Genomic DNA, 11,751 nt, shown 5'->3' on the forward strand with positions numbered 1-11,751 from the left:
AAGTTAATAAAACTTTTCACTTGGACTGGTAGCAGAGCTGGCTCTGGATAACCTCTCTGGATCATTCTTCCCCGCTTGAGAGCAGGGGATGCACCTTGGGCTTCTGTTCTCCTTTTATAGCCTTAATAATTGAGGCCTTGTTTGTTAAGTGCTTACTATGTGTCAAGGACTCTTCTAAACACCGGGGTGGATACAGGTTAATAGAGTTGGACACAGTCTTTGTCCCACAGGGGGCTCACAGCCTAAGCAGGAGGGAGAATGGGTAAAGAATCCCTCTTTTACAGTTGAGGAAACTGAGGCCCGGAGAAACTAACTGACATGCCCAAGACCACACAGCAGGCAAATGATGGAACTGGGATTAGAACCCAGGTCCTCTGACTCCCAAGCTCATGCTCCTTCCACAGGGTTATGCTGCTATGCTTCTTTCCTTTGCTTTCCTTTCCCCTTAGTCAGTGAACCCCAAATATGACAGGGACTGTGTCTTATTTGGTTATCATGCATCTTCCCCAGTGTTTAGTACAGTGCTTGGCACCTAGTGAGCATTTAACAAATGCCACTGTAATAAAAAATTCTTTTGCACTTCCTTAGAGCTTAATACAATCTTCCACTCAGTAAATATGGCAGTGACTACAACCAGTACTACCCTGGGAACAGCCCAGCTTTCTGGATGGGAAAGAAAACAGGAGCTTTCTGAGGTCCCCTGCAAATTTCTACCTGTGCAGGGTATTCCCTGGGGCTGGGAAGGCTGCCGAAATGATGGACAGAGTTGAAAGCTGGCTTCCTCTCCCCTGCAGGAAGCTGGGGCAGGAGAAGATGCAGCTTTGAGCAGAATGGGGAGGCAGCTTGTGCAGTGGGGGAAAGCCCAGGGAGGGTCTAGGGGTTTGCCCAGAGCCCTGTTGGGGGTCTGAAATGGGTCTTCTGACTGTCCCCCATCTTTCCTCCCACCTCCAGGATCCTATGATCTTGTGGACTTGTGACCTTTAGGCATTTGATTAGACCAACCTTATTCTGCTGAGCTGATTATGCCCTGCATAGGGAAAATGTGGTGAAGCTTGGGGAAAGGAATAGAGGCTGTGGGTCATGACAATACCCACTCAGAGTGGTTACCATGGAGACATGGCACCGCCGCCTTAGAGGGGTTAGCATGGAAACATGGCACTGGGCGATTAGGGATGTTACTACAGAGACATGGGTTCACCAGTTCAGAGCAATTATTGTGGAAACACAGCACTGCTGGTATTGAGAGGTTCATTCATTCAATCGTATTTATTGAGTGCTAACTGTGTGCAGAGCACTGTACTAAGCACTTGGGAAGTACAAATCAGCAATCCAGCTCCGCCATGTTTGGCACAGTTACCATGTCTGACTGGTGCAATCTTTGGGTATGAATTGGTGGTTCGGAAGGGTTGGAAACATGGAAACACATCACTGCCAGTTCAAAGTGTCTAGTGGAGACACGGGATGGATCCTGTCTGGCTGGGTCATCATCTGCGTCAAACTCCAACTTTGGACATGCATGGCGAGTCACAGTGGGTTTGGACCACCTGACCTCAACCCATCCCAGAATTGCCCCCTGGCCCCAAGGGAAACTGCTGGGGTCAGGAGGGACCCAGGTTGGAGACACACACACACACACACACAAATCTGTTGCAGGACTATATTTGGGTCAGAGACATAGTTGAGAAGGTTGAGGACAGAAAGGAGTAATGAGCGTCCCCGCAGGATGGGAACTGTGAGAGAGATGCTTCATCTGCAGCAAAGCCTGTAGATGAAGATTGATCGATAGCATCTCCCCCGTACTCGCTCCCAAAAGAAGCAATTTGTCTTGCAGGAGCAGTAGATCCTTCGCTGTTCAGGGTCTGTGGAAAGAAGAGACAGATGTTCTGATTCCCAGGTTTGCCCCCACTCTTTGGTAGGGACAGGTCTCCCTTCCATTTTCTCCTTTTTTTAAAAAAATGGAATTCGTTAAGAGCTTACTATGTGCCAGGCACTGTACTAAGTTCTGGGGTAGATACAAGGTTGGACAAAGTCCGTGTCCCATGTGGGGCTCACAGGCTTAATTCCCATTTTACAGGTGAGATAACTGAGGCTCAGAGAAGTCAAGTGACTTGCCCCAGGTCATACAGCAGACAAGTGGTGGAGTCTGGATTAGAATCCTGGTCCTTCTGATTCCCAGGCCCTTGCTCCATCCACTAAAGCAGGCTGCTTCTCCTGTGGCTTTCTTTGCCGATACCTCACTTCTGGAGGCCCAGGGCCAGTAACATATGGCCAGGCAAATGAGAGAATCGGGCAGCCATCCATCAGGCAATCCTGACTGCCCTAATCCTGACCCCTCCACTGCCCCCCGCACTCTTGGTCTTCCTTTTATTTATGGTATCAGTGTGGTATTACTGTGTGTCAAACACTGTTCTAAGTGCTGGGGTAGATACAAGTTAGGTCAGACACAGTCCCTGTCCCACATGGGACTCACAGTCTAAGTAAGAGGGAGATTTATCTACTAGGGCATACTGCTTAATTGCTTTCTTCAAGTGTTCTGACTGCCTCAGGGGATTTTTTTAAAATTTTAGTGGTATTTGTTAATTGTTTACTCTATGCCAGACACTTTACTAAGCACTGGGGTAGATACAAGTTAATCAGGTTGGACACAGTCCATGTCTCACATGGGGCTCATGGTCTTAATCTCCAATTTACAGATGAGGTAACTGAAGCACAGAGAAGTGAAATGACTTGCCTAAGGTCACACAGAAGACAAGCGGTGGAGCTGGAAATAGAACCTAGGTCTTCTGACTCTCAGGCCCAAGCTCTTTCTCCTAGACCATGCTGCTTTCATGGATTGAGCTCTTCTTGGTCCTCTGACCTCCCCACTCCCCACACTGTGACTGTCCCTGTCTCTTTCTGGCCCCTCCCATGGCTGTTCCTCATACACGGCCCGACCCAGCCATCCCAACCCTCCTGTCTCTGTCCACGCTCCAGGCCCCAGGGGGACTGGTTCCCCAGCTCCCTGTCTGGGCTCTGGCCCCAGTGGCCCGGGCTGGCTCATCTCCAGACCGAGGGCACCAACTCTCAGAACTCAGGGACCACCCCCCACTCCTTACCTGCAGCATAGACATCTACAGCACTGGCAACCATCAGGGCGGCGGCTGGATCCTGGGTCTCCACAGCCTCTGGTCGCCCTATGGCCTCTTCTGCCCCCTCCCCCACAAGTTGGGCTGGGGTCTGGGTGGCCAGAAAGAGGAGGGCCAGCAGAAGGCCAAGGGTCCGCATGCCGGCTGGTGATCAGGGGCCTTGAGTTTCCCAGGTTGGGTAGGGGGCAGTTGGGTGCTCTGGTTTGGGGATGGGGAGCCATAGGATTTATATTGGGATGCTGGGGGCAGGGATCGGGGGGGAGGAGTTGAAGGGGGTAGTGCTGGAGGAGATTGGGACATGGCTGAGGGGAGACCAGGCAGGAAAGGGGGGAAGGGATGGAGGGGTGGTGAAGCTGGAGGGGGCAGGAGGTGTAATGACTGCCATCAGGGGAGACCCTGTGGAGTTTGGATGGTCCCAGCCCCACTGATATCTCTCCTCTATGCCAGCCCCAACCAGCAGCGGGTCTACTCAGCTTTCTCTCGGCTACCTCGAACAGCAGCATTGACCGTGTTGATGACTCCTTTACCCATTTCAATTTGGGGGGCTCAACTCCCCCTTCCCACATCACACCCATCCATCCGGTGTTATTTGTGCTTCCCAGCTGATCTCTGTTAATTTATATTCCTTTGTACACCCGCTAGACTGTATGCTCATTGTGGGCAGGGAACATGTCTACCAACATGTTATATTGTACTCTCCCAAGTGCTTAATACAGCACTCTGCACAGTAAGCTCTCAATAAAGCTCATCAATTAGGATGATGTGTTGATCCTTCCTCACAACTGCTCCCATCAGCCGTAGTGTTTGTGAATGGCTTGTGTCCACCCATTTGATCATAAGGCTTGTGAGGACAGGGAGAGCAACTGTGCCTTCCCCTGCTCTTCCTGCATATCATCAGCAACTGGATTACTGATGATTGACTGATGGAGGGATTGGCCATTTTGCTCAGATAGACAGAGAGTCAAGCAGTTCCCCTCACAGATTCTCATGTACAAAGTCTGGTCTTTCTGGGAAAGCCCGTCAGTAAGTCAGATAATTCTCCCAACTTTCCCTCCAGGGGCTTTGGGGAAGGGTAGTTTCAAGGAGCCCCAGATTTCCAAATCTCTCTCTAGAAGCAAGCTAGCTACAGTTATGTCCCAACTCTGCCATTGTCCTTGGTTTGGTGCCCACTCGGGACAGTTATTTCCCATCTCCAGGGTTGTTCCATGAGGAGTTATGTCCCAACTCGACTGGTTCCTGCCACTGCTGCTGCTTTCCTAATCCAGAGCCTGTGGCCAGCTCCGGCCCCTACCCGGGGTTGCTGTGACAGTTCATCACCTTCCCAACCGTCCAGGAAATGAGAATGGTCATTACCTTTCCCCATCTGCCACCATTTACAACTCAGAGATAGTAGGGTTTCATAGAGAAGCAGTGTGGCTTAGTGGAAAGAGTCCAGGGTTGGGAGTCAGAGGTTGTGGGTTCTAATCCCGGCTCCACCACTAATCAGGTGTGTGACTTTGGGCAAGTCACTTAACTTCTCTGGTCCTCAGTTACCTCATCTGTAAAATGGGGATTAAGACTGTGAGCTCCACGTGGGACAACCTAATTACCTTGTATCTACCTCGGTGCTTAGAACAGTGCTTGGCACATAGTAAGCGCTTAATAAATACCATCATCATCATCATCCAGCATCCCACTAAATCCTTTGGGAGAGACACAATCCCGATATTAATTTCAATCTGGAAAGGGGTGCCTGGGGATTTTGCAAAAATTTCCACTAGGATTAATAGATTGATACTAGAGCTGACTTCAGTAATCTTTCTAGATCATCCCCACCCTTCCCCAGAGTGGAAGATCCTTTTGGGCAAAAAATTTGCCTTGGGCTTCTATTCTCCTTTATAATAATAATAATAATGGTACTTGTTAAGTGCTTACTACATGCCAAGCACTGTTCTATGGTTTAGAGTAAAGACAAGTTAAACAGGTCTCATATGAGGCTCACATTCTAAGTAAGAAAGAGCACAGGTACTGAATATCCATTTTGCAGGTGAGGGAACTGAGGCACAGAGAAGGTAAGTGACTTACCCACGATCACACAGAAGGCAAGTGGCGGAACGAAATTAGAACCCATGTCCTCCAACGCCCAGGCACTTTCCAGACTCTTTCCAGAGAAGCAACATGGCTCAGTGGAAAGAGTATGGGCTTTGGAGTCAGAGGTCATGGGTTCAAATCCCAGCTCCACTAATTTTCAGCTGTGTGACTTTGGGCAAGTCACTTCACTTCTCTGTGCCTCAGTTCCCTCGTCTGTAAAATGGGGATTAAGACTGTGAGCCCCACATGGGACAACCTGATCACCTGTATCCCCCAAGTGCTTAGAACAGTGCTTTGCACATAATAAGTGCTTAACAAATACCATTACTATTATTATTTTCATTAGATTACACTGCTTCTCTCTTCTGTGTCCTTTCTCTTTAGACCAGGATCCCCATGTGGGATGGATGTTGTTCTACTTGGTTATCTTACATCTCCTCCGATGCTTAGTACAGTGTCCAATGCATAGTAAGCATTTAACAAATGCCTCTATAGTATGAATTCCATCGTCCTTTCCAAACTCTTTTTATTCATTCAATCATTTATTGAGGGCTTACTGTGTGCAAAACACTGTACCAAGCACTTGGGAGAGTACAATATAACAACAAACTCTTTTACACAGTCATGGGGGTCAAGGGCAGGGAGCAACATGGAAGTTCCATGGAGATCAGGGACTCCTTATCATGCGCCTACAGCAGTAAGACCTGGCCAGGTAGATGACACTTCCCAGTATACCTCTCAAAAATGTAGCAAGACACCCTGCAGTGGCATTTGCGGCTGCCTCGCCGTTCAGCATCTGTGGAAAGAGAAGATGCCCAGATTATCCATTTTGCCCCTGCTCTTTGAGTAGGGAAGTGTTTCCCTTCTATTTTCTCCCATTTGGCTCTCTCTGCCATCACCTCTCCCCTTCAGTGGCCTAGATCTGGCCACCTCTGACTGGGCAAAGGGGGAATTGGGCAGCCATCCAACGGACAATCAGACGCTCCTAATTCTGACCCCTCTGCTGCCCCCCATTCTCTTGGTCTTCCTTCAAGATCCCTGAGCACCTCAAGGGATTGAGCCCGTTCATGCCCTTTGACTTTCCCCCTCCCCAACATTTGCAACTGTCCCTGTTCCTTTCTGGCTCCTCGTCCCCTGTCATGTATGTTCCCTGCACATGCCCAAGCCTGGCCACGCCAACCCTCCTGCCCCAGCAACCTCACTTTCCAGTCTCTGTCCTCACTCCCAGCCTTGGGTGGACTGCTTCCCCTGCTGCCTGTCTAGGATCCAGCCCCAGTGGAGAGAGCAGGCTCATTTCCAGACGGTGGGCTCCGAGTCACAGCCCTTGGAGTCCCCTCACCCCTCACCTGAGGCATCACAGTCCACAGCTCTGGCAGCCATCAGGATGGCGGCTGCATCCTGGGCCTCTGTGGCCTCTGGTTCCTGGATTGTGCCCCCTTCCTTTCCCTCCCCAATGGGTTGGTCCGGGGTCTGGGTGACCAGGAAGAGGAGGGCCAGCGGAGAGCTGAGAGTCTGCATGGTGGCAGGTGAGTAGAAGTCTCAAGGTCTCAGGAAAGGCAAGAGGGAGCTTAGTGCTCTGGTGGATAGGACGGGAAGACTCAGGATTTATGCCAAGGTGGTGAGAGAGGGCTGCAGTGGGAAGGGATTCATTCATTCAATCGTATTAATGAGCGCTTACTGTTTGCAGAACACTGTACTAAGCGCTTGGGAAGTACAAGTTGGCAACATTTAGGGATGGTCCCTACCCAACAATGTGCTCACGTCATCCCCCTGGCCTAGAATGTCCTCCCTCTGCCCATCCGCCAAGCTACCTCTCTTCCTCCCTTTAAGGCCCTACTGAGAGCTCACCTCCTCCAGGAGGCCTTCCCAGTCTGAGCCCCCTCCTTCCTCTCCCCATCGTCCCCCTCTCCATCCCCCCGTCTTACCTTCTTCCCTTCCCCACAGCACCTGTATATATGTATATATGTTTGTACATATTTATTACTCTATTTATTTATTTATTTTACTTGTACATATCTATTCTACTTATTTTATTTTGTTAATATGTTTGGTTTTGTTCTCTGTCTCCCCCTTCTAGACTGTGAGCCCACTGTTGGGTAGGGACTGTCTCTATATGTTGCCAACTTGTACTTCCCAAGTGCTTAGTACAGTGCTCTGCACACAGTAAGCGCTCAATAAATATGATTGATTGATTGATAGAAGGGGGAAGACAGACAACAAAACAAAACATGTGGACAGGTGTCAAGTCGTCAGAACAAATAGAATTAAAGCTAATTGCACATCATTAACAAAATAAATAGAATAGTAAATATGTACAAGAATAGTAAGGCAGGAATGTGTGTTGACAGTCAACGTAGGGGGACACTCTGGGTTGTCCAAAAAGTCCCCTCTCTTTGATGTCTCCCCCTGGGCCAACTCCTCCTCCAGCAGGGATACTCCCTGTTTGCTCTTGGTTATCTCCTTCAGCAGGATTACTCTCCCTGCCGCCCAGCAGCTGGATGGACCATTCAATGTGGGGATGGCTGAGGGACCAGACACGTCATTCAGAGAGGCCAGAGAGAAAAACAGCTCCCCACCGCCTCAGGCAGACAGGACCCACAAACCCTGGTCTTCACTGAAAGGTCCAGGGAAGGGAAAAATTCCCCTAGAATTTTTCCTCCCATATCTACCAGTGGTATAGGAGAAAACTGGGGGCCTTTGAGACAGGATGCTGTCATATTTACCCCCTCTGCCTGGTTTCCGGAGAATCACACAGACGTTCTCCCAGCTTCCAACTCCGTCAGATCAAAGCCTTCCTGAAAACCCACCCCCTCCTATGCCCCTTCCCCGATTATTTCCCAGCATCTTATTATAGCTGTAATTTATTTATACTAGTGTCTGCCTCTCCCTCTAGACTGTCAGTTTGTTGTGAACAGAGGATGTGTCTGTTACATTGCTATACTGTACTCTCCCAAGTGCTTAGTACAATGCTCTGCACACAGTAAGTGTTCAATAAATATGATTAAATCCAAGTCATATCAACCCATCATTCATATCAAGCACTTATCTATACCTACTCAGTCTCCTGCAGCACTTATGAATATGCATTTATTCAACTGTACTTTCCATTATTTATTTTTATTTCAATGTTTGGAATGACTTTTATGTCTGTCTCCCCATTAGATCGCAGGCAGGGAATGTGTCATTTGATTGTTTTGTATTTTTCCAAGTGTTCGGTGCAATGCACTCAATGAGCACTCATTTATGCTGTGGGGAAAATATTCTGGAAAGTTTCCCCTGGGACAATTAACCTATCCACCACCTGGTCCCGGAAGAAAGTTTTGCTAAATCCTCTGAAACTGCTTTAAGGCCAGGCCATGTAGCTGGAAGTCTACCCCACCCAGAGGGAAGATGGGAGGTCAGCGTGACAGATGGTGGGCAGGATAGGCCAGTGATGAGTCCAGGTGAGACCTTGTGCCTTTTAAGGACACCGCCACCCAGGCCCCGCCTCCTGCCCCCTCCATGTCACTCTGGGATAAATCCGGGTCCGCTCCATCCTCCCACTCCACACATCACCAGCCTTCTGCCTCCTCTCCGGTGCCTAGGAGAGCCCCTTGAGCTGCCAAAATGAAGACCCTCTGCCTGCTCTTTGCCTTCCTCTGCCTGGTCACTTGGACCCAGGGAGCTGAGGTCGGGGAAGACCTCACGGCCCAGGATGGGCAGGTGGACATTGCCGGGGACCCTGGGGATTTCCAGCTGGCGTTCGACGCTGATGACCCCGAGGCCTTCGGGCTCGAGACCCCCATTCTAGGTAAGAATGAGCCGGGAGGGGAGCTAAGGGCTGGGGAGTGGGTGACACTGGAGCTCAGTGATGGAAATGCAGGGGTCTAGGCAGCCCTCAAGTCCAGGGAGCATGTGGCAGTGGGGGAAGGCCGTGTCCTGTGCATCTCTTCAGCTCTCAGTCTGAGTCCCCAAATTGCTCTGCTGGTCCAGGCTGATGGGGAGTCTCCCCACCATATCTGGACAGGCTCAAACAAGGGGCCCTCCTGGACCAGGCAGCTAGAGCCCCCTCCTCCCCTGGCTGGAACCTCTTGCCCCCTACCCAGAATGCACATTGAATTGCTCCAGAGAGGCAGCGGGCAATGGAGCAGGGGGAGGGACAGGACAAGAACCGTCCACGCAGCCCTCCACCCTTACTCCCCCACCCAGGATCCCATCAAGATAGATCTCCTTAACTGTGAACCCTGTTCCCCATCCCCACTCTTGTCACCTCCTGCTGACTGGCACAGATAGCTGCCCAACACCTTCTGCGGAGGTGGGGATTCAGGCCCTGGGTATTCCTATCCGCCCCACCCTGCCCGGGCTCATCACTGGTCAAGGGGGAAGCAGGGATTCAGGAGGGGGAGGCTTCTTCTTAGAAAACCTGCTTCCCTGGGCCTGACTCTCCTTGGTTTCTCCAGTGCTGAAGAAGCTGGACAGGTGGAGTGGACTTGGGTGCTTCCCACAGAGGAGGAACAATACCCCTAAACACACAACACACATGCACACTCTCTCTGGGTGCCCGTGCCAAGTGCCAGGACACAGGCAGAGAACTGTGATGTCTGAAACCAAGGCAACTGCCAAAGTCCAGAGAAGTGGTTGGAGGTGATGATGGTGGTTTGGCTGTTAATGGGAGACTCTATGGCAAAGATCAAAGACACAGCAACAAAGCTGTCATCCAGGCCGTGCCCTTTCCTGCAGAGATGCACATATACCATTGAAGGTCTTATTATTATTATTACCATCATCAGTTAATAATTGATCAACAAATAATGATATTTGTTAAGCACTTACTATATGCCAAACACTGTACTAATCCCTGGGGTAGATACAAAATAATCAGGTCCTGCATGGGGCTCAGAGTCTAAGTAGCAGAGAGAACAGGTACTGAATCCCCAAGAGACCTAATACCTGGAAAACTGAAGTGACTTTCTCAAGATCACACAGCACATAAGTGGCAGAGCTGGGATTAGAACCCAGGTCTTCTGACTCCCGGGCCCAGCCTCTTTCCACTGAGCTATGTAGCTCAGTGGAAAAGAGCACAGGCTTTGGAGTCAGAGGTCATGGGTTCAAATCCTGGCTCCGCCAGTTGTCAGCTGTGAGACTTAGGGCAAGTCACAACTTCTCTGTGCCTCAGTTACCTCATCTGTGAAATGGGGATTAAGACTGTGAGTCCCCCGTGGGACAACCTGATCACTTTGTAATCTTCCCAACGCTTAGAACAGTGCTTTGCACATAGTAAACCCTTAATAAATGCCATTAGTATTATTATTATTACTCCCCAGCTGGTCAGCTCCAAGGTCACCAGCCACACCCACCTGCCCATCCTGGGATAGAGCACGGGATTGGGAGTGAGAAGTTCACCCCAAACCCACCAGTTATCTGCTGCGTGGCCTTGGGCAAGTCACTTCACTTCTCTGTGTCTCAGTTTCCTCATCTGTAAAATGGGCATTAAGATTGTGAGCCCCATGAGGGACAGGGACTTGTCCAACCCAATTTGCTTCAATCTACCCAGTGCTTAGTACAGTGCCTGGCACATGGTAATCACTTGACAAACATCATTATTATAATAATAATTATTACTATTATTATTATCCTGGGCTGGAAGCTCTTCCTCGACCTCAGCCCCCTGGGCCTGGATCCGGTGGCCAGACAGAAGAGTATTTCATCAGGGCAAGTCTCTGGTCCTATCTGGAGTCCATACACTCCTTGGCCCTCATTAAATAATTAGCGGACAATGAGTACATGACTCTGAAAGTCTTCCCTCCCCACAGGTCTTCACAAGCGTCGTTTCTGAGCTTGCAGGCAGACTTGTGGACAAGTCCGTAGGGGACCTTGTGGCAAACATCGATGGATCTGTTGTTCCCACTGAGGCCGCAGAGGCGAGAAGGCAACCGGAGAAACAGTTCTTGGGAGTTACAACCCATTAATCACTGGATACTGAGTGCCTAAAATTAAACCCTCTACCAGCATAGAAACCTCAGGCTCATTCTTCTAGACCTCCACTCATTAGCGCGCTCTGGGCGTGTTGAATAAGTTCCTTGTTGGTCCAACAACACTGACCCTGAATTCAAGGCTTTCTGAAAACCTGGTTCTTCCAAATGGAGATGTAATTCTTATCTCCACTCTCTCCCACCTCTGGATATATGTCTCGTGTTTACTAGCTCTTGAGATTTCCCACTGGTCAGTATGACCTCAGCATTTCTCAAATCTGTCCCCTTCTTCTCCATCCCAGTTGCCACCATGGTCCAGGAGCTCTTTATACCCCACCTTGACAACACTCTCCTCACTGACCTCCCTGGCTCCAGCCTCTACACTCTCCAATCCATAATTCACTCTTCTGCACAGCTAATTTCCCCCGAACAGAACAGAAATTCCTGATCACTGGCTTTAAAGCACTGTCAGCTTTCTCCTTCCCACCTCTCCACTCTCTTCTCCAAAAGCACCCCAGCTTGTACTCATCATTCCTTCCAATCCTACCTTCTCTCTGTACCTCCTTCTCAAGTCTCCCACCTACCATCCCAGGCTCACCCCTTTC

General features: G+C 49.9%; 1 protein-coding gene across 1 annotated transcript; it reads right to left on the bottom strand.

Moving 5' to 3' along the window:
- Positions 1 to 1,671: 1,671 nt before the first annotated feature.
- Positions 1,672 to 6,713, bottom strand: LOC119949099 (defensin-A1-like). Its single transcript, XM_038770573.1, has 3 exons — positions 6,542 to 6,713; positions 5,931 to 5,991; positions 1,672 to 1,859 (listed from the first exon to the last, which is right to left on the bottom strand). Exons 1-3 carry the CDS (start codon positions 6,711 to 6,713, stop codon positions 1,853 to 1,855), a joined length of 240 nt encoding a protein of 79 aa, XP_038626501.1. The 3' UTR covers positions 1,672 to 1,852.
- Between the last annotated feature and the right edge of the window lie 5,038 nt (positions 6,714 to 11,751).

Source organism: Tachyglossus aculeatus, chromosome X2, assembly GCF_015852505.1.
Source record: "Tachyglossus aculeatus isolate mTacAcu1 chromosome X2, mTacAcu1.pri, whole genome shotgun sequence".
Lineage (NCBI taxonomy): Eukaryota > Metazoa > Chordata > Mammalia > Monotremata > Tachyglossidae > Tachyglossus > Tachyglossus aculeatus.